The sequence below is a fragment of the Halteromyces radiatus genome, assembly GCF_025201355.1.
Source record: "Halteromyces radiatus strain CBS 162.75 chromosome Unknown BX664scaffold_1, whole genome shotgun sequence".
NCBI lineage: Eukaryota > Fungi > Mucoromycota > Mucoromycetes > Mucorales > Cunninghamellaceae > Halteromyces > Halteromyces radiatus.
The window spans coordinates 2,669,906-2,692,628 of record NW_026251687.1 but is presented as its reverse complement, the minus strand read 5'-3'; the positions used below and the strand labels follow the sequence as shown (position 1 = coordinate 2,692,628).

The following is a 22,723-nucleotide window of genomic DNA, read 5'->3' as shown; positions in this document are numbered from 1 at the left end:
AGGAGCCTAGTTGGGATGAAGATTCTACAAAGACTCCTTTTTTTTTTTTCTTTGTCTTCGATGAAATCATGTGGTTCTTCATTTAGCCCAATCACAATTAGAAAATTAAGGCCTTTGAATGATACATTTTTGGTTTTATTTGCATCATTCAATGAAAAAAAGAAAACAAAAGAAAAAGAAAGGAAGAGGATTACCTTTTTTTTTTTCCTTTGGTCATCATTCATCTCCATTGTTTCCATGGGCATCCCATAAAACCCACAATAAAAATAAAAAAAAGGACCATAAATTTGTTCAGTTGTTGCATTTTTTTTTTTTTATTATTATTATTACTATATGTCAATTTATAAAAACGTGAGATATCAAGACAATGGGATGAGAATGAAGTAAAAAAAAAAAGTGATAAATATAACATTTTGGAAGAAAAGAAAGAAATATGATAAAAAAAATATACGTCAAAATGGAAAGGATTTGTATATAAAAAGGATTCATTGGGGGGTTATTCTATAATCAAATAGTTATACATCCACCGTTTCTTATGTATTCAACATCTGGGCTGCATGGTTTGTCTATTAAAAAAAAAAAAAAGGAATGAATACAGTTTCTTTTTCAGATGATCAACTAATAAAAAAAAAAAAAAAGAGACATACCTGAATAGAAGAGAATCGACGCATTTCCTTGACATCAGTACTCATACGTTTGTTCATACCAAGTAAACGTTTTCCAAAGTTTTGAGGACGTTCCAAAGATTTCAAAGATCGAGTGCGATTGGCATAGTAACGAGCAGATGAAGTAGCAGAAATGGCAGAAGCACGACGAGAGTGACCACCAGCTAAGGGTACATGTTTTTCTTGTAAAGTATTGGTTGTTGGTTCAAAGAAGTGTCTCATACCAAACTTGATCAAGTCCATAGGAATAAACCAGATCACGTTCCATACCCACACACATGCAGCCCATGTCCAGCCACAGCCACGTACCTGTGTAAATTCCCAATCAGCATATACGGAAATAAAAGTCGCCAGAAGTTGAGCCACAACAAAGGCACACATCAACATCATCGAAGGGCGTTCAGTAAACCACATGCCACGAGATCGTGTCACGAAAATCAAAGCTTGAGAGATTGTCGATACTTGAAGGTACACAATGGAGTGGTACAAAGGTTCGTTGGGATCATCAAATCGTTCTACACCAAAGTGATTCTTGAAAAAATCAGTTTTGAAGGCCACAGCAAAGAACACCACTGTAGATAATGTGAGGTAGAGACCATATACTATAGCATAAGAGAAAATTTCCCGGAGATTCCACGTATCAGGATAAGGAGAAGGCTTGACACGATCAGTAGAAATGGTCATAATAGTTCCATCATTCAGAATGGCAATAATCAAGACAAGGAAAGGAGGGAAATCATGTTCAAAAGCCCAGCATAGAATGGAGAAGCCTACCACTACGCGAACGGTAACAGAGCAAGTATAAATCGAGTAGTTGCGCATACGTTGAAAAATCTGGCGTGATCCAATAATAGCTTCCACAATCACAGACAAACCAGGTTCCGTTAATACAATATCAGCAGCAGATCGTGCAGCATCGGAAGCATCAGCAACAGCGATACCAACATTAGCTTTGGAAAGAGCAGGAGCATCGTTGACACCATCACCCGTCATTGCAGTCATGTGGCCCATTGCTTGTAATCGTTCCACAATTTCGTACTTGTGTTCAGGATAAACACCAGCAAATCCATCGCATTGTAACACCATTTGATCGATATCAGCATAACCAGAACCTGGAGGAGGACCTTCCTTGAGTGTTTTGGATAAGAACATGTTGTCACCCATACCAAGGCGGCGACCCGTTTCCTTGCCAATAGCTAGTTGATCACCAGTAATCATCTTGACTTGAACACCCAAAGCAATAGATCTATCAATAGTTTCCTTGGTATCAGAACGAGGGGGGTCGTAAATAGGAAGTAAACCAATCAAACGAAAACCTTTTCCTTCACCATCCACTTGACCATTTGGGACTTCATCTACAGCTACAGCAAGAGCGCGCAATCCACGACGAGCAAATTCATCCACATCATCATTCAATGCCTTAATTTGTTCATCCGTTTTGTCTCTTGAGCAAAGGTCCAAAATAGTATGAGACATACCCTTGGTGACACGGCAAGTGATACCATCAGATTGGCGAAGATAAGTGATTTCAGTACGCTTAACCACAGGATTAAAAGGCTTGAATTCCAATTCTTCAATACCAGCACGGGCCATTGCAGGATCAGGCAAAGAATTCGTGATACAAAAGTCGATAGCATCTTGATTTTCCGTACGACAAGCAAAAGCAGATAATTGAATAATTTCATCACCATTGAATTCGGCATAGGTTTTGATGGTTGGTTTATCCACAATCAACTTATTCAAAGTAAGTGTACCAGTCTTGTCCGAACAAAGGATAGTAACAGCAGCCATTTCTTCAATAGCAGTAATACGGGTAACAATAGCTTTGTGTTCAGCAAGCTGTTTGGCACCAATGGCAAGTGTGACTGAAAGAACAGTAGGCATAGCAATAGGGATACCACCAATAAGTAATACCAAAACGTTGTCAATACCACGACGATAAGCATAATGGAAACCAGCATACATAACAATGATTTCAATCACCAAAAAGATTCCAATGGTAACAAGACAAAAGTTCCCAATTTTGGCCAAAATAGTTTGTAAATGACCTTCTTCTTCTCCTGCTTCACCGACCAACTTGGCAGCACGACCAAAGAAGGTATTTAATCCAGTACCAATGATAATAGCTTCAGCTTCTCCTTGTTTTACAGTAGATCCAGAAAAGATTTCATCACCTGATTCTTTTCCAACTGGTAAAGATTCACCGGTCAAAGCAGCTTGGTCAATAGAAACTTGTCCATGTGCCTAAAAAAAAAAAAAAAAAAAAAAGTCAGTTCTGGATTCATGTTACACATTTCCATTTATAACTCACAGCAATAAGACGACCATCTGCAGGAATCACATCACCCAATTTGATAGAAATAATATCACCAGGCACCAATTCAGCGGCTTCCATTGTTTTCCATTGACCATCACGTTTGACTTTGCATTCAGGAGCTAAAGATTCCATTAAAGCCTTGACAGCATTTCCAGCTTGACGTTCTTCCATAAAACCGATGGTAGCATTTGCCAATAATAAAAGGACAATACCAATAAAATCAGGATAATCAGGAGGTCGATTATCACCATTTGATAAAGCAATAGATACAAGAGCAGCAGCTTCCATTACCCAAGATAAAGGATTCCACATAAAACCCAAAAATTGCCAGAAAGGATTGATTGTTTTTTGTTCTAATCGGTTAGGTCCAAATTTTTCAATTCGTCGTAATGCTTCATCTGTTGTTAAACCATTGTTTGTAGTCCTAGAAAAAAAAAAAGAACAATCAATATATTAAGAAAAATAAATAAATAAATAAATAAAAAAGGAGATTATATTTATTACTGTAATAGTTCAAAGACATCACCAGGTTCCATAGTAGATAAATCAAATTTGTCCTTGTCATATAATTCCTCTACAGTAAGAGATTGAAGGTTTCCAACTTTTTCCGTCATTGTCCAAGAAGATCGAGATTGCAAGAAAAGAAGTGAATGAGGTCGAGAATAATGAAAGAAATAATAAAGGGGTCCGAGAACAAAAAAAAAAAAAGAAGAAGTTGTATAAAAGGGGAGTTGGGGGTGTATGAAGACAAATAAAATATAAGGGATACACACACACGTCTATTATATAACAAGAAGTGAACTAGCTATATAGAAATATATACAAAAAGGAAAGGAATAATAATAATAATAATTCTTTTCAGAAAGATTTCAATATGGATAAAGAAAAGGACAAAGGAAAGAAAGAAAGAAAAAAGAAAAAAAAAAAAAAAAGAAAGAAGAAAGAGATTGGAAAGTAAGGAGTGTGGTTTTTTATATATGAGACGGGATTTGAAATATTTCCAAATGGGGCTAAAAGCGAACTGCAAGCAAGAACTTCTATCGAATTATACTCTAAAAAAAGGAGGATAACTAGAGATAACGTTATTAAAAATAAAAATAAAATAAAAAAAGTTATTCTAATACACACATACACACTCCTTGTTTGATCCGTTAAATTGACCGATCAATCTTTCTTTTCATTCTATGATTCATCCCTTTTGAGAGTACGCCACCATCGTCAATGGATTTTTCAAGTTATTAACATGATTTCCTTTTGTCCTTTTTATTCAATTAACTAATAAATCATTAGTTTGACACTAATTGGAAAAAGAAATTTCTTTTCTTTTCTTTCTTTTTTTTTTCTTTTTTTACCTGGTTCATACCAAATAGACTAATCAAGTAAATAGAATTAGTATGACATCGTTCCACTACATTTTTTTATGCATCTTTTTTTTTTTGTAAACATGAACCATAATTGATTATTTTCCCGTTCTCCTCTTTTTTTTTTTATTATTTATTATTAACCAGATAAATAAATAATAAATATCTATCATCATAAGAAATCATCTGTCATTTAGTTAGTAATACTTGAACACAAGATCATATTTTCTAATGTTTATGATCATTACTATCGTCTTTCTAATATCATCTCAATACAAATTCATTTATATGTCATTCATATTTGAATTTATCATCTTCATTATTATTACAATTATTATTATTATTATTATATTTCAATGATAAAGATTCATTATCTTATATATATACTGACTTGATCGATTATCCGAACTCAGGGGATCAAATGGAAAAAAAAAAGAATACCTTGTTTAGAAAAAAAGTTGGGGGAAGAGACTATTTTTTTCATGGAAACACTAGAAGCATATTTCTCATTTGTAGGTTGTTGATTGCTGATCACAAGCACTTTTAAACCTGCATGAATGACGGACCTGTAATCACCAAACTTAGAGCATCAACCTATTTTTGATAGACGTAGGTTTATAAATAGCTAATTATTGGATATCATCCATTCACTAAAAGAATAGAAGAAGAAAAAAATTATATATATAAAAAGAAGAAAAAAAGAAAAAAGAAGTATGATGATCTATCTTTATCAATAGAAAGATAAATATAAAAAAAAAGAGGCATGTTCACCTACTATATTTGGTACAAACAGTACTAATCATATCTCTATAAACTATATTATTTTTTTTTTCTTCTTTCCATATGAATAATCAACAAAAAGACAATTCATCTTTAAGGGGGGGAGGAAGGGGAGAGGAGGATTTGTATAAATTATATTTTACCAGTCATCCTCCTATTTTCACCTATCTCCTGATAATCAAGCTTGAATATTTAAGCCATCCTTCAACATCCAATCATATCTATCCACTGATCCCTTTCTTATCCATGTTTTCCTTTCCTGCAAAGTCTGTGTTCAATAACATGTCATATAGATTATATATGTACCAAATCAAGTAACAATAACCTAAACATACATCCAACTCATTATATATTTGATTGTAATACCGATCCGAGTCATGCCCGATATCTCTAAAGAACAATAAGAAAAAACCAAAAACTAAATATATACATATGTATAAAAAAAAAAAAAAAAGGAATCTTCATTTGTTTTATTAGGTATATATAAATAATAAAAAGTGGTCAAAAATAACTAAGTCCCTACGATTTTCTTTTCTGGAAAATCATTGAATGCATTGTTCTATTTCCATCTTCTGTTGTATCTAATCTATCCACCAATATAGTCAAATCCATCCTTCGAGCAAAATCATTCAATTCACCTTTTCGTAGTCGTTTTTCCTTCTTAGGTTGTTGATAATCACCAATATCCACAAAATGAGAAATCATCAATATTCCTCCAGGTTTTACAAAGCATGGTAAGGTCCATAACACAGGCCGAATGAAAAATCGAAATGTCATCACTAGATCATATTGTTGTTGTTGTTGATGATGTTGTTCGCTTTCTATCCTTGTCGTCATCATTTTGGTTTTCTGATCTTTATGATATGAGTTGAAGTTTTCGTTCTTGTTGTTGGAAACAAAAGATGTCATCATTCCACCATCACCCTTCTTTTCATTATGTTGGTGTTGCTCCATAATATCCAAGTATTGCCAAGTACCATCTATTTGAACTTTGGCTCTAATGAACTGGACCCTGTCTTTGATCAAAGTTGTCATCGTTTCAAATCGTTCACGTGCCCCTGAAAGATAATCCACGCCTGTCGCACACCATTTGCGTTGATGTAGTAATAGCCAAGTTAGATCGCGACCTGATCCACATCCAATATCTAATACTTTTCGCCGTTCATCCATATTGTTGTTTTGTTGTAACGTAGTGACAATCAAATCCATATAATCCTTGAGTAATGGATGAGGACTAAACATAATCCATGATTGTTGTTGTTCATACTTTTCATTCACATAACCTGCTAGTCGAGCCTTGGGCCAGAAACAAAGTTCACTGTTGGGTCGAAATATAATACGTGGTTGCCAACCTCGGTCTAATAACCATTGTTCCCCAGTTTTATATTCAGTTGATAAAAATGAATTGTTTTGTACTATTGTTGTAGTCACCAAAGCAAACGGAATATGTTTTGGTGGTAATTCAGCCATTCTTTTATGAAGTTGTTCCAAAGGAATATGAGTAGAAGGTACAAGATGTTGTTGGTTGTATTCAAACGTACTTCGAAGATCAAGACATAAATGTTGAAAAGAGGAATTTTTCCATTGATTTAATCTTGATTTTAAACATATCATGTAAACATACAGAAAAAAAAAAAAAAAGGAAAGAGGAAAGAAGGATTGCAGGTTTGTTTTTTTTTGTTTTTTGTTTTTTTTTTTTTTCTTTTTTTGTTGTATTTTTTTTAATATCCGCTAATGCTGACGAATGGAATGGTTGCACCACCCTTTCGCGCGCTTTTGGTTTTTTTGAAAGCATCGTACCATTCAATTTTCGCGCGATCGGGAACTAGAGCTAAAAAAAAAAAAAACCTTTTTTCTTTTTAAAAGGGTCAATGATATTTTTTTTCCTTTTTTTTTTTTTTCCTTTCTTCCTTTTTTTTTTCAATAACAAAAAAAAAAAAAGAGAATGCCTATTCGACTTGGTTCACTAGCACCTGATTTTACTGCTCACTCTACTAAAGGCGATATCAAATTCCATGAATACCTTGGGGACAATTGGGGTATTCTTTTTTCTCACCCTGCCGATTTCAGTAAGTTGAATGAATGAACATGAGCTTCACATAATCTAATTTTCTTTTTTTTTTTTTTTTATGATAGCACCTGTATGTACCACTGAACTAGGTTTGGTAGCAGCCTTACACGACGAATTTGAAGCACGTAAAGTCAAGGTGATAGGTTTATCTGCTAATGGCCTTTCTGAACATGACCAATGGATCAAAGACATTAACGAAATCAATAATGTCAAACTTGACTTCCCAATCATTGCCGATGGTGACCGCAATGTTTCTACTTTATATGATATGTTAGATAATCAAGATCCTACCAATGTAGACAATGATGGTATTCCATATACTGTACGATCTGTGTTTGTGATCGATCCTACTAAAACTGTCCGTTTGATCATGACATATCCTGCCTCTACTGGTCGTAACTTTGATGAAATCTTAAGGGTCGTTGATTCTTTACAACTTGGCGATCAACACCGTATTACTACTCCTGGCAATTGGAAACGAGGTGATGATGTGATTGTCCATCCTGATCTTTCTACTGCTGAAGCTCAACGTGTATTCAAGGATGTCCGTGTTATCAAGCCCTATTTACGTTTAACCTCTTCCCCTTTTTAATCTCTCTTCCATTCTTTTATTCCCCTATTTAGTATGTATTATTTATTAGTGATCGTTTTATTTTTATTCTTTATCTTCCCCTCGTTACTCTAGTTTTTTTTTTTATATGAATTACGAATCCTTGTCTATCTAGTATGCCATTCATCAATATATTTGATACTTGTATATAACAGTAGTAGTAGTAGCAGTAGTAGTAGTAGTAATAACAGTCGTTTTATATATAGATTTGAATATATTTCAATAAAACATTATGTATATCGTAAAAGGATCACATCTTTTTTTTATTATTATTATTATTATTTTATCTTTTCCAAACATATGACTCATGATCAATTCCAAAGTAAACTGAGCTAAACTATATATAAATTGACTATTATCCAAAACTTCATTCAGTAGCAGGCTTGGGTTTTGGGCTAGTTGGTTCCTTGGCTTGTTTCTTGACAGGCACTTCGGATTTTCTTGAGTATAAATAGATAGCTACGAACAAAGAGACAATGATACCAGTGGAAATAATGAAGGAAGGTGATTGGAATCTATCGAATAATAAATAGAGAGAGCAAGGATCAATAAAAATGTTCATTTTAATCAATACCAACAACTTTTTTCTTTTTCTTTTTTCGCTTACTGGGCAAACCGATCCGTCGTCAAGGCATTGTCAGTAAGTTTTCCAGTGTTGTCAAAAACACGTCGATTGCCTGGTTTGACATCTAATAGTTCCACATCAAATACTAAAGTGGCGCCTCCGGGAATTGCACTACCAGCTCCACGATCGCCATAACCCAAATGAGGAGGAATAAACAATTTACGTTTTTCACCTACGCACATACTAGAAATACAGAAAAATTCTGATTAGTCTTTTTTTTTTATTTCCAAAAACATCAATGATCCTTTTTTCATTATAAGCAAACACACACACACACATGCATATATATATATAAGTAGTACTTACTTCTTCAATCCTTGATCCCAACCTTGAATTACTTGACCAACACCAAGGGTGAATTCAAAAGGTTGATTACGATCCAAACTACTATCAAATTTGGCCCCTGTTTCGTAAAGTGCACCAGTATAATGCATAGAGAGCTTGTCACTAAGAAGGGAAACAAAAACGTAGGAAGAGAAAAAAAAAATAAGAGTTTTGCTTACCAACTATTTGCTTTTTCACTTGGAAAAAAAATTTTTTTCTTATCATTACCCATCGTGAGACTTTTGTGTACATTGTTCTTCAGGAACGCGATGCTTCACACCTAAACCAAACAAGAAGAAAAAAAAGGAAGTTAGTCATTTTATCTAGTGGTACTTTTTTTTTATTATTATTATTCTTTCCAAAAGAAAAAAAAATAAAAAGCGCGTCTTCTTACCAATCTGTAAAGAGGTAATGGGACGTTTTGGAGCATCAGCACTAACCAATGCTAAAAAACCTGCCAATAAAAGAGGTACCACACGCATTATTTCAAATAACAAGGAAAAAGTGAAAGAACGAGAAAGAAAAGAAAAGAAAAAAGAAAAAGGCATTTTAAAGAGTCAAGCCATTCCCAGTGTGGAGACTTCCCATTGGTGGCGGCTGTTGAATCGTTTCCCTATGCCCATGTTTTGGGACCATTCCCACAGCATGAACGGTAGCAGCACAACTACCCTCTTTTATTTGAAATAGATATGCATAAAGGGATGATGATTGAAGTCTAATGCTTAACAGATAATAAATCATGATGGATGAAGTTTATTCGAGTGAAGTGCTACACTAGTTAGATTCAATTCTAGATTAAAGATTATTTAAGGTATTTTTTTTTAGAACTTGATGATCCATAAGGATGACGCCAATTGACATTATATGATGATAGAAGGAAATAGTAACCATTTTAAGGTATGATGCTTTTATTTTATTTTATTTTATTTTATTAATAGAATTTTGAAAGAATAACAAACTGTACAGAGAATTGAATAAATAAGAATAAAACTAAAAAGACAAGAGAGAGAATGTTTGGAATGATGATGATGTTTTTTTGACTTTGTACACTATCCAAAAGGGGGGGTAAAGAGAAAAGAGAGTAACCAAGGGCAATCTTCACTTCTTTGACATCATCATTATCAAGTAAACTAATAAAAATCAAAAACCAAGTGGATAAGAGGGAGAGGGGTAGAATATATGAATATATGATTGAAGTATTATGGGGAATACAAATGGAGAGAAAGAGAAATGAGAATATAGACAGAATCTGGAATCCAAAACTAAAGGTCATTGGTCGCAAATAACGGTAATCGTCCACCAGCTTGTTTTTCTCGAATCATTTGTAAAATATGACGCATTCCTTTTCGAGCCTAAAAGAAAAATAGTAAGAAAAATAATCATCAAAACAGTGAGTAGAAATAATCACATGATACTATATTATTATTGTTTATTACCTTGGATGCATTTGCTGCAAAACTTGATTGACCAAATCCTTCGATTCGACTAGTCATTCCCCAACCAAATTTAGAGATGATACGAGCTTCTGTTTTACAAGAAGTCCAGTCGCCATTGGACCCACCAGTTGTAAATGTTTGAGTTTCTTCAATTTGCATAATTCGTACATGATTCAAATTCTTGGTACGAGTTACCATAGTTTGTGTTTCAGGATTTACTTCAGATTCTTCAATCACAAAAGCTTCAGAACTTTTGAGGAACTATTAAAAAAAAAAGTAAAATAATTAGTATATTCGATCTAAGAATATATATTGTACTTACTGTTTGAGGAAACCATTTAGGAGCTTTGCCTTTTTTCAATACTAATCGTGTTGTTTTTAGTACTCCACGTTCGTCCACATATCGATCTAAAACATCAACTGCAAGTACTATATTAAAACGGACAGAGAATGAAATCCATGATTAGAAACAAAAAAAAAAAAGAATGAAATATATATATATTCTTATGAACTTACCATGAGAAGCAAAAGGATTTGGGTATCTAAGCCAAAAGGCCAGGGTGACACTTTGCCATGGATACCTATTTTATTTAGTATAATTAGTATCAAAAACATAAGATCTTTTTCCCAAATGACTTACTCGTAATTCGTACTGTGTTGATAAAATTTGACCATTGAATAATAAGTAAAATATAGGTTAATTGATATATTTTGGAGTTCCCAAGCGTCAAAAAATAATAAAAAAAAAAGTAAAAAGAAAAAAAAATAAAAAGAAAAAAAAAGAGTAGGTAAAAAAAAAAAAATATGACCTGACCGGGAATGGGAAAACAGAAAACCCCAGAAACTGATTTACAGTTGAAAGTTGTGGAGTGGAGAATGAAAAAAAAAACAACTTGAATCAAAAAGAAAAAAAAAGCCGTCCCAAACTTTTCATTTGTCATCCAAGGCATAATTTGAATCTCATTTGCTCTTTTTTTTTTATCATTCTCTTTCTTTTTCTTTTTATTTCTTTTTTTTTTTGGATATCTCTTCTTTATATATTTATTTTTTAAAAAAAAAAACTTGACGACCTTTTTATTATCATGGCCTTTACAAATTCAACAACTGGTAATGATATCAAGTTAAACTTGAACCAATCTACTTTAGACTTTCTTAATGCCGCCATAGCAAGTCATTCCAATACTCAACTACAACAAGTTCAAGAACAACTATTATTATCTTCTGGTATTCAGTTAGGAGATGATAAGAATTCTATATCACAACAACAACAACAACCACATGGTAAGAAAAAGTAGATAAGAAAAAAAATAAATAGGAACAGATTTTATTGTTCGGGAAAGCAAAAATCTTACCCTATTTTTTTTTTTCTCACGCAGGTATAAGCAAAAGATCTATTGATAGTACTGATGAGAGTAAGTATATATATATATATATATATATATAAAAGGAGGATGATCAGTGAAAAATAGGATAAGTCTAAAAGTAGTAGTTGCTTACGTTTCTTTTTTTTTTTTTATTTTCTTTTTTTTTTTATCCAATTAGATGATATACCTGAGGCGGCGACTCCTAAACGACCTGGACGAAAACCATTGGAAAAGACCTCCACTGTGGTAAGTTTTAGGAAACACAGCCTCATTATAATCCTATAGGATTATATGCTATTGTTTGATTTATGAAATTGACATTAATCTCACATGACTATTACTTTTTTTTTTTTTTAAACATTACAATTGTTATTATAGGATCAACCATTAGATCCAAAACAGAAAAGAAAGGCTCAAAATCGTGCTGCGCAACGTGCATTCCGTGAACGTAAAGAAAAACATGTATCAGAACTACAAGCAAGAATCAAAGAATTGGAAGAATTAACATCAAAAACGGATAAGGATTTGATTGAAGAAAATAATCAACTTAAAGAACAACTAAAGAAACTTCAAGAAGAAAATTATGCTCTGAAGGACGCCAAATTCACCTTTGAATTCCCTCTTTCTGATCAACAACAACAGCAACAAAACAACAACAAAACAAGAACAACAACCACATCATCACCAACATCCAATGTCCAAAATAATACAAATGATATCCAAGATGATGCTTCCGGGGGCTCCAGCAGCAGTGGTACAGAACAATCACCTCTATCATTGGCACAAGAAGATGACTCCGATACTCCGGCTACTAAGACACCGACCAGTTTCCAAGATGCGTCCAATGCCTTTTTACCTTTTGGATCTATTGCTGCATCACAAGACTTTGACTTTTTAGCGGTACCAGGCGGAAAGGATACATCGACTTCTCCATCTTATGATCTCAAAGAATTATTCCATGGCAAGAACGATATATTTACAGGTTATCGACAACCTTCCACATCTGACGAATTCGGTACTGATGACTTTTTATTGGATAACAGTGGACTTCCTGCCTTATTTGGAGGTGATGATTTATTTGGATTTACACAGCAACAAGCACAACATGCTCCCTTCTTATTGGATCAATTTTATATGCCTCATGATGTGGAACCCCGGCCTCATATTCGAAAGGAGACTTTGGAAGCCTCTTTACAACGTGCTAAACAAGAAGGTGTACGAGCTTATGAAGTCCAAGAACAACTCAAAAACTGTCCCGATTTCAATTTGGATGCTTTATGTGAAGATCTCAAGGCCAAGGCTTCTTGTTGTGAAAGCAAATATGTATTGACTGAACATGATGTAGAATCATACTTACAATGTTTCGACCAAAAGCTGTAGATTAGTATCCCCATTATTTTCCTTTACTTATTATCATTCCTCATCATCATTTTTATATAAATATATTTTCATCGACAACTAGTAGCATATCCCTCCTCTCTCTCTCTCTCTATTTTTTTTCTCTTTTTTTTTTTTTATGGCTTCACTATGATCTTTCATCCCCTACTCCATCATTCAGTAATATGTTTATATATATATATATAGTATAGTTTTTTTTTTTTTATCATTCAATGTTATTTTATATATGTATGCAATAATAATAATAATAAAAAAAAAAGGATGAAATTCAATACCAAAGATAAATTAAAACTATATGGATTCTTTAGCAAAGTACATGGCTTCCCATCTAATTAATGATGATCAAAGGATAAAACAAAGAATGAATTAGAGAACATGATCATATGTAATAATTTCTTTTTGATTACCTTGATGATGATTGGCGGTTGATGTGTATTTGGTCTTGAAATCTCGGCTAACTCTCTGCCAGCCTAGAAATAGATATAAAAAAAGAAAACTTTCAATTCCTTGCACTGTAACTGCATGATGATGATGATGATGATACTTACACTCCATGTACCAGCTTCCATTAATTGACTTAGAGAAAGAAGTCGACGATTAAGTTGTAAAGCGTCCCGTACATTATCAGCTATCAAGTCCAAATAAGCGATGGTCAGTGCACGCCATTCCACCACAACTGGATCCCCTATTTCAAACAAGGGAGCCACTTCGACTTTGGATTGACCAGGCAATAATGCATTTTTCCGATAATTTTCTACTCCTCGTTCATACTCTTCAGCTTTTAACGAAATCAATCCTGTATCCAACAGAAGACCGCCTTTTATTTAAAAAAAAAAAAAAAAAAAAAAAAAAAAAAAGATGTGAGCTTACTATTCTCTACTTTGGTCTCCTTTTATTTTTATTTTTATTATTTTTTTTTTTTGCGTTACCATGACAATAATCAGGAAGAGGTGTCAACATATCTTTTCCTTCAATGGTTGCACCCAATAAACGTTCCAAAGGTTCAATTAAAGAATAAACTAACCATTGAGTTAGTTTATGAAAAGGAACAAAATGATCAGTGGAATTGACAGTAGCAGTATGATTGACATCAAGGACAGAACATGGCCATACGTCACCCAAACCGTGTGATCCACCCTTATTATCTTGTGCAGCCCAAAATTCGCCCATTTCCAAAACAACAGGCCAGATGGTTTCTAAAGGAATAAGCGGACCTTTTTTGGTTTTGATCGTGGATGAATGTGACAAAAGGTAATCTAATGATTTTTTTTTTAAAAAAAAAAAAAAAAGAGTAGAATGAGTACTACTAGAGGATGACAGATGGCATATAATATTATGGATGATGACGATGATTAAAAAAAAAAAAAAAAAAAAAAAAAAAAAAAAAAAAAGGAGCATACCTATCATGTTACCCGGTCTTGCTACAGGAGACGTACCAAAGTAAGTATTTTGTGAATTTAAGACTTGACTCAGATGTTGGATCAATTCTAATCTTTCTTCCACACCAATCAATTGATTTTGATGATCCAATTGAAATCCTGCACGAAAAGTATCAAGGGATAAAGTAGTCAACGCCTCGGCTAAAATAAGGAACCAAAAAAAAAAAAGTGAGTAAGAAAGGACGATGATACTATTTGTTTGTTTTCTTTTTTTTTTTTTTTTGGTACCATCAACACGATGAGGATCAGTAGGATCACTTGAAAAGACACCAGCAGTAAACATATCCAAGACAGCAACAGCAACACCTTCAGTACCACCAAAAGTACGACCAGTCACCTGTTCAGAGTACGACCAAGATTTACTATGACATACAGCCTCGACATCTAGAAGGCAAGCAATGATAAAAAGGTCGATGATCCTTCTTGTTTGTTCGAGAGGCGTTTGACCTGCAGCAGCCCATGCATGGATGAGATTTTGAATCCTTGGACGACCACCTACATCAAAATGTCGCCATTGACCATATGTAGGCATTTCAGCTGGATTGGCATTATAATCTCGTTTGATCAAGGATACAACAAATTGAACGACATCATCCATTTTGCTCAGATCCACATCAAAATGATTGAGTTGATTCTTATTTGCAACTTGTTGAACTTTGAAACATCGTTCACGGACAGCTTGTAGACTAGTAAGATAATTTTCATTATCACAGTATAACATCATCGTTTTTTTTTCCCCCAAATGGTTGTTACAGATGATGATACGTAAGATAAATAAAAAAAAAAATAGAGAGAAAGAAAAAAAAAAGGGAGAGAGAAAAAGAAAGAAAGAAAGAAAAAAAAAAGATGAAGAAGAGAGTTTTTATCTATTGACTTTTTTTATTTATTTATTTATTTATTTATTTCCTCCTGAAGATAAGTAGATGAAGTTACCTCGGGTAGAAAGGATAAGTTCAAAAAAAAAAAAAGGGACAACAGATACTTTTTAAGTTTTTTTTTTTTTTTTTCTTTTGGCAACCCTCATGGTTAAGATTTACTCCACACGCAACACAAAAAGTATATAGCATGTTCATTAATTCATGTCGATCAGTTTACACAAAAAGGAAAGTCTCCTTAAGTCTCAAAAAAAATGATGATAAGCGGGCTCATTTAATAAGGAGACAATTATTAGAAAGAGCCTTTTCCCCTTTTTTTTTTTTTTCTTTGGACAGGTCATTGATTTCAACTCAACTCTATTTAAAATGAAAACTAGAGTAAACATCAAACCCCGGAAGAGATAACAATAGATTCCATCGTTATGATTCTTGTTCTTTTTACTCTCCTTCTTTAGATTCCTTCTTTAAGAACATTCAAGCAAAAAAAAAAAAAAAAAAAAGGATCCAGAGTCCGGGAAAAGATGAGTCTCATCAAAATAGCAAAGCGGTATTCGAAATAACTAGGTCAAATCTACTGATTGTTTTTTCTATCTCTTTTTTTTTTCCTTCCTCTCTTTGTTTCTATTCACTTTTTATATATAGTCGGTTACAATGAATGTAGAACAATACATTACTGACTATATGATGACAACTGGGTCTTCTTCTACAGAAGCTCTTCATGCTGCTGATCAAGTTGTTGAAGGTAAGAAGGAAAAAAAAAAAGAAGCTATTGTTGTCCGAAAGAGAAAATCTTTTAAACTTTTATATCTTCGAAACCTAGTTGTCAATCAGGGTGCCATCCAAGAAAACCTATTACAAATGATTCAAGCCATGGGTGAATACTTGACAAGTGACGATGATTTTGTTCGATCTAAAGGTAATATATATATAGTCTTTCCTAAAGTCTTCTTTCAAACGTGTATTTATATATATATATATATATATATAGCCATTGGACTTTTATCTCATACGCTTAGCTACATTGACAAATCAAACTTCAACGAGACAGCAGGTACAAGAGAAAACATTTTAAACGAAAGACGGGTATTCTAAATTCGTGTTTATTGTATAGTATCGGTACTTGTCAGTTTTTATTGTGATCGGCTGTCAGAACAAACATGTGTACCTACTATTCTAGAAGGACTCGTTGCTCTTACTGGATTCCCTCATTTCAATGGTGTCAATGCTGTCTTAGTAGCTAAACGGTAAGAAAATAACTACTTACCTTGTTATTGGTTATTAACTCATTCCTCCTTATATGTCATTTGTAGACTTATAGAATGTGTCGATATGCAACGCTATCCTCAAGTGACCAGAAATTCGGCTTATCATGTCATTCAAAATTTAGTGGATAAATATGCTAATGGTAAAAATGAAAAAAAAAAAAAAATGATAAGAGGCTAAAAGAAAACTTACCATTATTACTATTATGTTAGCTTTGAAATCAATCAATAATGAATTCGTTTTTGGGTATTGTCAACTTATGGATGGTGAAAAGGATCCTCGCAATTTGATGTCAGCATTTAAAATTACACGATCTATCATCGAACAATTCGACATTACATCACATGTGGAAGATCTATTTGAAATCACATTTTGTTACTTTCCTATTACCTTTAAACCTCCTCCTGATGATCCCTATGGTATTACTGCTGATGATTTGAAAGTTAGTCTAAGGTAAAAATGAAATATATATATATATATATATATATATATATATATAAATGACTTGGAAGCATATTCATTTTTTTTATTTATTTATTTATTTATGAACGACCATATAGAATGTGTTTGGCATCTACTCCATTATTTGCCAAGTTTGCGGTTCCTTTGATTTTGGAGAAGTTGACATCTACTTCTGGAAGTGCAAAAAAGGATTCAATGGAAACATTAGCTTTATGTGCACCTGTATATGGATCGACCGCTTTATTGCCCAATGTAGAAGAATTACTAGATTCCTTAAAAATAGAAGTATTCCATGCCTCTGATCAAACTCTTGAAGATGCTGCTGTCGATAGTATCCGATCTTTGGTGGGTGCCATTAGTTCTGGTGATAATTCTACTGATGTATCTGTGGAAGATCCTTTAGCAAAATCTTTGAAATCTCTCCTTGATGAATGTCTTGCCAATTTGAAAGACTCTGAGTCAAAGAATGTCAAACAAACAGGTCGAATTTTACGCGCAGTTGCGTCTGCTTCAGGTAATAACATACCATACAGTGGATTTATATAGAATATACTTGTGAACTAGTTCTTAATAATTTTTTTTCCCTTGTTTAGATCATGCCTTCCATGTCATTACTGATTCGGTGATGCCATTGTTGCTACACAGTTATAGGGAAACGGAGATAGCTACTCGAAAGAAAACCATCATGGAAATCTTTTTAGAATTATTGGAAGCAAGTCGAGTTGTCTATGGATCGGCTAATGATGATCATCAAAGTAAGAAATTAAAAAAAAAAAAAAAAGAAAAGAACTCGATATTTAATCATATCTTTTATTTTTATTATTTATTTTTTTATTAGTGGATCAGGATATCATTTCGCCTTTATTACCTTATAAAGACCGCTTCTTTGGTATGTTTGAATCTTCTCTTTTAGCCTCGAACGAATATAATGGTTTAAGATTATGTGGACTTCACGGTCTCAAACTTATGATTCTCCATGCCAATTATCTTACAGAAAATGAAGTAAGCAGGATTGAAAAGAAAAAAAAAATATTATTTCTCTATTAACCAATTTCTTTTTTTTTTTTTTAATCTAGGTCGGTGTGGCCATTCAATCGTTTAATAAGATCATATTAGAAGAAACCGATGATGAACTTCGAAGTGCAGCACTGAACTCACTTGAATCCATTTCTGTTGTTGATCCTTCATCTATTGCTGACCAGACCATTCCTGCCATTATTAATCGTTTACCTCAAAGTTCGTTGGAAAAACAAGTTATTGGTTTCCCTCAACTTTTATATGCACTGAAATCTCTTTGTCCTGAACCTACTGTCTTCAAATTTGGATTACCTCTATTGATGGAAAAGTTTGACATCATATGTGAAAGTGGTAGGTGAAAGAAAAAAACAAAGTGAATACGGATTGATATTTATTTTATTAATGATAGAAACGGATGCTCATTATGCACAAGCGATTATTTCCACTATCCTTGATATCATTCATATCAAAAGTACACAAGATCATGATGATATTATCCCATGTTTCGAATCGATTGTTTGGTCATTGATTACCAAAGTCGTCATTGCTTCTTTGGGTGCTAGTAAAACAAAAGTAATACTTCTCTCGGATATTCTGGAAACGATCTCTCTACTTTCTGCCATCATCTATCGAAAGCTGGACGCAAGGTAAGTTATCATCCTTCATTGAACTCCTTGTGTTGACCATCAACCTCCCTTTTCTTTCTATAGTCAGCAACAAGTCAACGTGGATAAATTATTCAAACTGTTTTTAGAAGGTGACATATCAGTGATAGGGTTATCTGCAATGGAATTTGCACCTCTCAAAGTAAAGAATGAAAGGAAAAGGGGAAAGAATAGGAGGGTGTTCTGTACAACACGGGATGATCTAAAATCTATTTATATGATATATTTTCATAGGCAAACAGTAGTGAAGCTCAACATGATACAGTTCAATTGTTTGGTGCAATTGTGGCGTCTAGTCGAAAAGAAGTAAGTTGATCGTGGTTTTTTTTTTCTCCTCTTCATTCCCCTTTGAACGACATGTTTTTTTAATGACTGTGTTGTGTGTCATCATTACGTAGGTCTCCTTACCAGTGAAATCGATTCAATCTTTCTTGGATGATCTTGTATCTTTGACTTTAAGCTCTGGTAACACTATCTTACAAAACTCCCTTGTCCGTATTATTGGATCAGTGATCAACAAATTAAAATCAGGTAAGTTTTATTGTACTTTAAAAAAAAAAAAAAAAAAAAAAGGAGAGAATAAGGATATGATTACTGATTTTTTTTTTATTATTATTCCATTAGATGAATCATTATCAAGCTATATTCAAAGCATCACGGCCAAACTTGAATATTGTGTGGATCAAAGAACATCTGAAAAACAAAATGCATTATTGATTTATATTTGGGTAAGATTCACAAGAAATAAAAAACAAGGATGACTAATACCAAAGTTTATGTGTTTATTATAGATCACCAAAGCATTGATTATGAAGACTCAAACATTGGGATATCAACTCACTGATAAACTTATTGAATGGTGTGGCATACCAATAAGTGAATTGAATACCCCTCAAAATTTTGATAGCTTATTAGGTGATGATCATCTTGCATTAAACAAATCTTGTTTTTCAACTATGACTGTAAGTGATGGATGATAATGATAAAGGCAACAGAAAAAGGAAAAAAAGTACTGAACACATTTATTATTTCTTTATTTAGATATTGTACAAACAACGCTTTTTTAGTTTTTGTCTCCCTAAATTGATTCATGGTTTCCGGTCTTTCGATGAAGGTATACAAAAGAGGGGACATATCTACATATATTAAGTTTATGAATTATTATTATTATTATTATTTTATGTAGATATCAAGTATAATTATCTGATAGCTTTATCTTATTTGTTAAAGAATGTTCCAAAACAAATTCTATTGAATGAACTTCCTCCTGTAAGTTAAAGATAATGAATGCTATTTGTCAATTGATTTTTTTTTTTTTTTTTTTTTTTTAGTTGGTACCATTATTGATCTTATCACTCTCCTTACCGGAGGCAACATTAAAAGTATCGACTTTAGAAACATTTAGTATGGCTATTACGGAAGCACCTGAAGTGATTGCCAGTAATGTCCAATCATTGATTCCTGCATTATTGAAATTATTGGAACCTGAAGCAAATAATTTGATGAATGTTCGAGTGGCGACTTTAAAATGTCTTGGACAATTCCCTTCAAGTTTATCTCGTGATGTAGTACTGCCACATACTTCCTATGTTATCAAACAATTGGGTAAAACTTTGGATGATAAAAAACGAATTGTACGACGAGAAGCTGTTGATTGTCGAGGAAAATGGTAAAAAAAAAAAAAAAGATAAAAAAAAAGAAAGGAAAAAAGAAAGTAATGATATGTTTTTATTTATTATATAGGTATACAATTACAAGTTAAAATAGTTAGATTTTTGATATATATTAGTTAAGTTTAATAATAAAAATATTACAATGACTTTTTGAGACTTGTCCAACCAGATCATTCTTATAGAGTTGGTCCCGCCAAAAAAGAAAAACCATTTTTTGGCTCAGGGCATTTTGATCTCTGTTTTTGGAAATATTATGTTTGATTTTCCGCTGTAAATTGGCTAGATGGTCTATCTAGAAACTAAGTCTCATCTGTCTCACCTCAGTCTCAAAAAAATTTGGCGGGCCGTTCCCAAAAAATCCGTATTTTGATGTTGTACAGGGCCAAAATGCAAAAATACTGATGCCAAATACTTCCGTATTTTGACCTCTCGTTCTCATCTGAATCTCCCTTCTGTATTGATTAGTATCATTTGGATAGGCGATGTTTCTTTCTCCACTTTCATATGTCTTCTTGATGATTTGAAAAATAAAAAATAAAAAGTAAAAGTCTTTCCTTTTCTTTCTCTTTTGTTTTTTTATTTTTTTTTTTATTTTTACTTCTTTACCTTCTTTCGATCTCTTTGATTTTTTTTTATTCCATATACATATATAAGTGATCATGGATGATCAACAAATCCAACAAGACAATGATGTCCACACATTGATGAAGTATCAAAATGAAGTGACATTGACAAGAAATCGGGCACAATATCCGATCAACACGATTATAAACCATTTACCAAAACAAAAGAAATGGCAGCTATGTCATCTCTCTTTTTTGATTTACAGTATGACGGATGATGGATGATGATGGATGATGATGGATGACGGATGATGGATGAAGGATGATGGATGATGGATGAAGGATGATGGATGATGATGGATGATGGATGATGGATGATGGATGATGGATGATGATGGATGATGGATGATGGATGATGGATGATGGATGATGGATGATGGATGATGGATGATGATGGATGATAGAGGATGTGTTTTTTCCACAACTTTATATAAGCAATTCGAAGATCAATTGCTAAAAGCACAAGAGAATGATGAACGAGCTTTCACTTCAAGTCAAAAATCCAGTTAGCTTTACCTGAGTTATCTTCACGATTGACCAGTGGGTTTGAATCAATTACTGCAACAATCAAAGCTATGAATCATGATCATCAGTCAAATTTCCTTCCTCTTTATATTTCTGTAGTTCCCTCGCAACCTACCATCATTGTATCAAATTTGGACTGAAGATGCGTGATGACATTCTCTTTCAGTTGTATTAATAGCAATATACACCTTGCCTCCCAATTTATAAGGTAAACCAAGAATGAAAAGTCAATTCAGTCATCCCTCATCCAATTAATAATGATTATCATCATCAAAAAAAAAAAGAGAGCCATGGAAGTGTATTGTTGTGTATCACAATACGTAATATAATTTTTATTTCAAAAAAAAAAAAAAAACCACATACTGACTAACTAAAACTATAACTACATGTATCTATTATAGTACCAACCAGAAGCATTCGTCCACCACCGAGATCCTAACAACAAGCTGCCCTTCCTAACCAAAAGAAGCTTGTCATCCAGTCAGTTTTTCGTTCAAATTACTAGTAAAATAAAACCAGGCAAAGTAATTCACATCCTATTATATATATTTTCTGTCATGACCTGTACTAAATCCTACATCCAAAATGAAAGGCTTTCCCCATGTATTTTATAAATCCCTTTTTCAAAACGCTCCAAATCCAATAAAATCTACCATGAAAAGATCGCGCAAACAAAGAGGACACCAATGTGGAAAAAAAAAAGAAAGAAAAAAATTAAAAAAAAAGCAAAACGCGCACAAAAGGATTTTTTTTGAAGCCCGTCCACTGACGACGATTTGACATTCTTTTTTTTTGCCTTGCCAAAGTCCAAAAGTCCATGTCTACTCAAGTGTAGCTCTTTCTAATTTTTATTCTCAAATAGAAGTATAAAGAAATCTCATTGTCTGTCTTACTTTAAATATCTATCTGATTACACTCCACCCATAGTGGATTACAAATGCCTATGACTTTCGACCCCATTTTTTTTTTCCATTACTCCAAACCTCAAGCTCTCTTCGCTATTGTCTGCATTGCTAAAAATTAGTCTAAACATGCATAATGACTTTTCCTTGCTTATCTTGCCCCGATACTGAGGAATTCGATGAGCAAATTTCTTTTATGCTGTAACATCACTTGGAGTGGACGTGCGCCTCTTTATACTTTTGCAATTCATTTAAAAGTCATCACCATTATACCAAACTTGGATAGACTATACCTGAACGCATTCTCTTCCTCCTGCCTTAATAAAAC

The 22,723-nt window shown here is 33.2% G+C and overlaps 9 protein-coding genes across 9 annotated transcripts; 4 read left to right on the top strand and 5 right to left on the bottom strand.

Moving 5' to 3' along the window:
• Positions 1-2,386: 2,386 nt before the first annotated feature.
• On the bottom strand, positions 2,387-3,217 carry BX664DRAFT_321444 (P-type ATPase). The gene is made up of 3 exons (XM_051543296.1): positions 2,977-3,217; positions 2,468-2,909; positions 2,387-2,409 (listed from the first exon to the last, which is right to left on the bottom strand). Exons 1-3 carry the CDS (start codon positions 3,151-3,153, stop codon positions 2,405-2,407), a joined length of 624 nt encoding a protein of 207 aa, XP_051405079.1. The 5' UTR covers positions 3,154-3,217; the 3' UTR covers positions 2,387-2,404.
• A 2,363-nt stretch (positions 3,218-5,580) lies between these two features.
• BX664DRAFT_354912 (uncharacterized protein) lies at positions 5,581-6,749 on the bottom strand. Its single transcript, XM_051547771.1, has one exon. It carries the CDS (start codon positions 6,735-6,737, stop codon positions 5,643-5,645), a length of 1,095 nt encoding a protein of 364 aa, XP_051405078.1. The 5' UTR covers positions 6,738-6,749; the 3' UTR covers positions 5,581-5,642.
• Positions 6,750-7,044: 295 nt separating this feature from the next.
• On the top strand, positions 7,045-8,053 carry BX664DRAFT_289615 (thioredoxin-like protein). The gene is made up of 2 exons (XM_051541846.1): positions 7,045-7,192; positions 7,260-8,053. The coding sequence occupies exons 1-2, from the start codon at positions 7,069-7,071 to the stop codon at positions 7,784-7,786; spliced, it is 651 nt and encodes a 216-aa protein (XP_051405077.1). The 5' UTR covers positions 7,045-7,068; the 3' UTR covers positions 7,787-8,053.
• On the bottom strand, positions 8,042-9,258 carry BX664DRAFT_321440 (FK506-binding protein 2B). Its single transcript, XM_051543295.1, has 5 exons — positions 9,148-9,258; positions 8,982-9,033; positions 8,736-8,876; positions 8,412-8,612; positions 8,042-8,319 (listed from the first exon to the last, which is right to left on the bottom strand). The coding sequence occupies exons 1-5, from the start codon at positions 9,233-9,235 to the stop codon at positions 8,172-8,174; spliced, it is 630 nt and encodes a 209-aa protein (XP_051405076.1). The 5' UTR covers positions 9,236-9,258; the 3' UTR covers positions 8,042-8,171.
• Positions 9,259-9,650: 392 nt separating this feature from the next.
• On the bottom strand, positions 9,651-10,969 carry BX664DRAFT_321435 (PRELI-like family-domain-containing protein). Its single transcript, XM_051543294.1, has 5 exons — positions 10,830-10,969; positions 10,706-10,770; positions 10,512-10,618; positions 10,190-10,450; positions 9,651-10,105 (listed from the first exon to the last, which is right to left on the bottom strand). Exons 1-5 carry the CDS (start codon positions 10,862-10,864, stop codon positions 10,016-10,018), a joined length of 558 nt encoding a protein of 185 aa, XP_051405075.1. The 5' UTR covers positions 10,865-10,969; the 3' UTR covers positions 9,651-10,015.
• Positions 10,970-11,166: 197 nt separating this feature from the next.
• Positions 11,167-13,155, top strand: BX664DRAFT_321433 (uncharacterized protein). The gene is made up of 4 exons (XM_051543293.1): positions 11,167-11,470; positions 11,566-11,601; positions 11,732-11,799; positions 11,932-13,155. The coding sequence occupies exons 1-4, from the start codon at positions 11,272-11,274 to the stop codon at positions 12,931-12,933; spliced, it is 1,305 nt and encodes a 434-aa protein (XP_051405074.1). The 5' UTR covers positions 11,167-11,271; the 3' UTR covers positions 12,934-13,155.
• Positions 13,156-13,183: 28 nt separating this feature from the next.
• Positions 13,184-15,254, bottom strand: BX664DRAFT_272738 (uncharacterized protein). Its single transcript, XM_051541193.1, has 6 exons — positions 14,619-15,254; positions 14,352-14,531; positions 13,881-14,207; positions 13,500-13,768; positions 13,359-13,421; positions 13,184-13,279 (listed from the first exon to the last, which is right to left on the bottom strand). Exons 1-6 carry the CDS (start codon positions 15,112-15,114, stop codon positions 13,256-13,258), a joined length of 1,359 nt encoding a protein of 452 aa, XP_051405073.1. The 5' UTR covers positions 15,115-15,254; the 3' UTR covers positions 13,184-13,255.
• A 662-nt stretch (positions 15,255-15,916) lies between these two features.
• BX664DRAFT_256113 (Dos2-interacting transcription regulator of RNA-Pol-II-domain-containing protein) lies at positions 15,917-19,950 on the top strand (the record flags this gene model as incomplete). Its single annotated transcript, XM_051540449.1, has 17 exons — positions 15,917-16,007; positions 16,086-16,181; positions 16,377-16,509; positions 16,576-16,670; positions 16,741-16,981; positions 17,089-17,504; positions 17,584-17,745; positions 17,829-17,992; positions 18,067-18,358; positions 18,417-18,654; positions 18,718-18,814; positions 18,907-18,978; positions 19,071-19,203; positions 19,297-19,400; positions 19,464-19,634; positions 19,714-19,786; positions 19,859-19,950. The coding sequence occupies 17 exons, from the start codon at positions 15,917-15,919 to the stop codon at positions 19,948-19,950; spliced, it is 2,670 nt and encodes an 889-aa protein (XP_051405072.1).
• On the top strand, positions 19,951-20,536 carry BX664DRAFT_22415 (uncharacterized protein). Its single transcript, XM_051540162.1, has 2 exons — positions 19,951-20,341; positions 20,416-20,536. The coding sequence occupies exons 1-2, from the start codon at positions 20,079-20,081 to the stop codon at positions 20,432-20,434; spliced, it is 282 nt and encodes a 93-aa protein (XP_051405071.1). The 5' UTR covers positions 19,951-20,078; the 3' UTR covers positions 20,435-20,536.
• Positions 20,537-22,723: the final 2,187 nt, after the last annotated feature.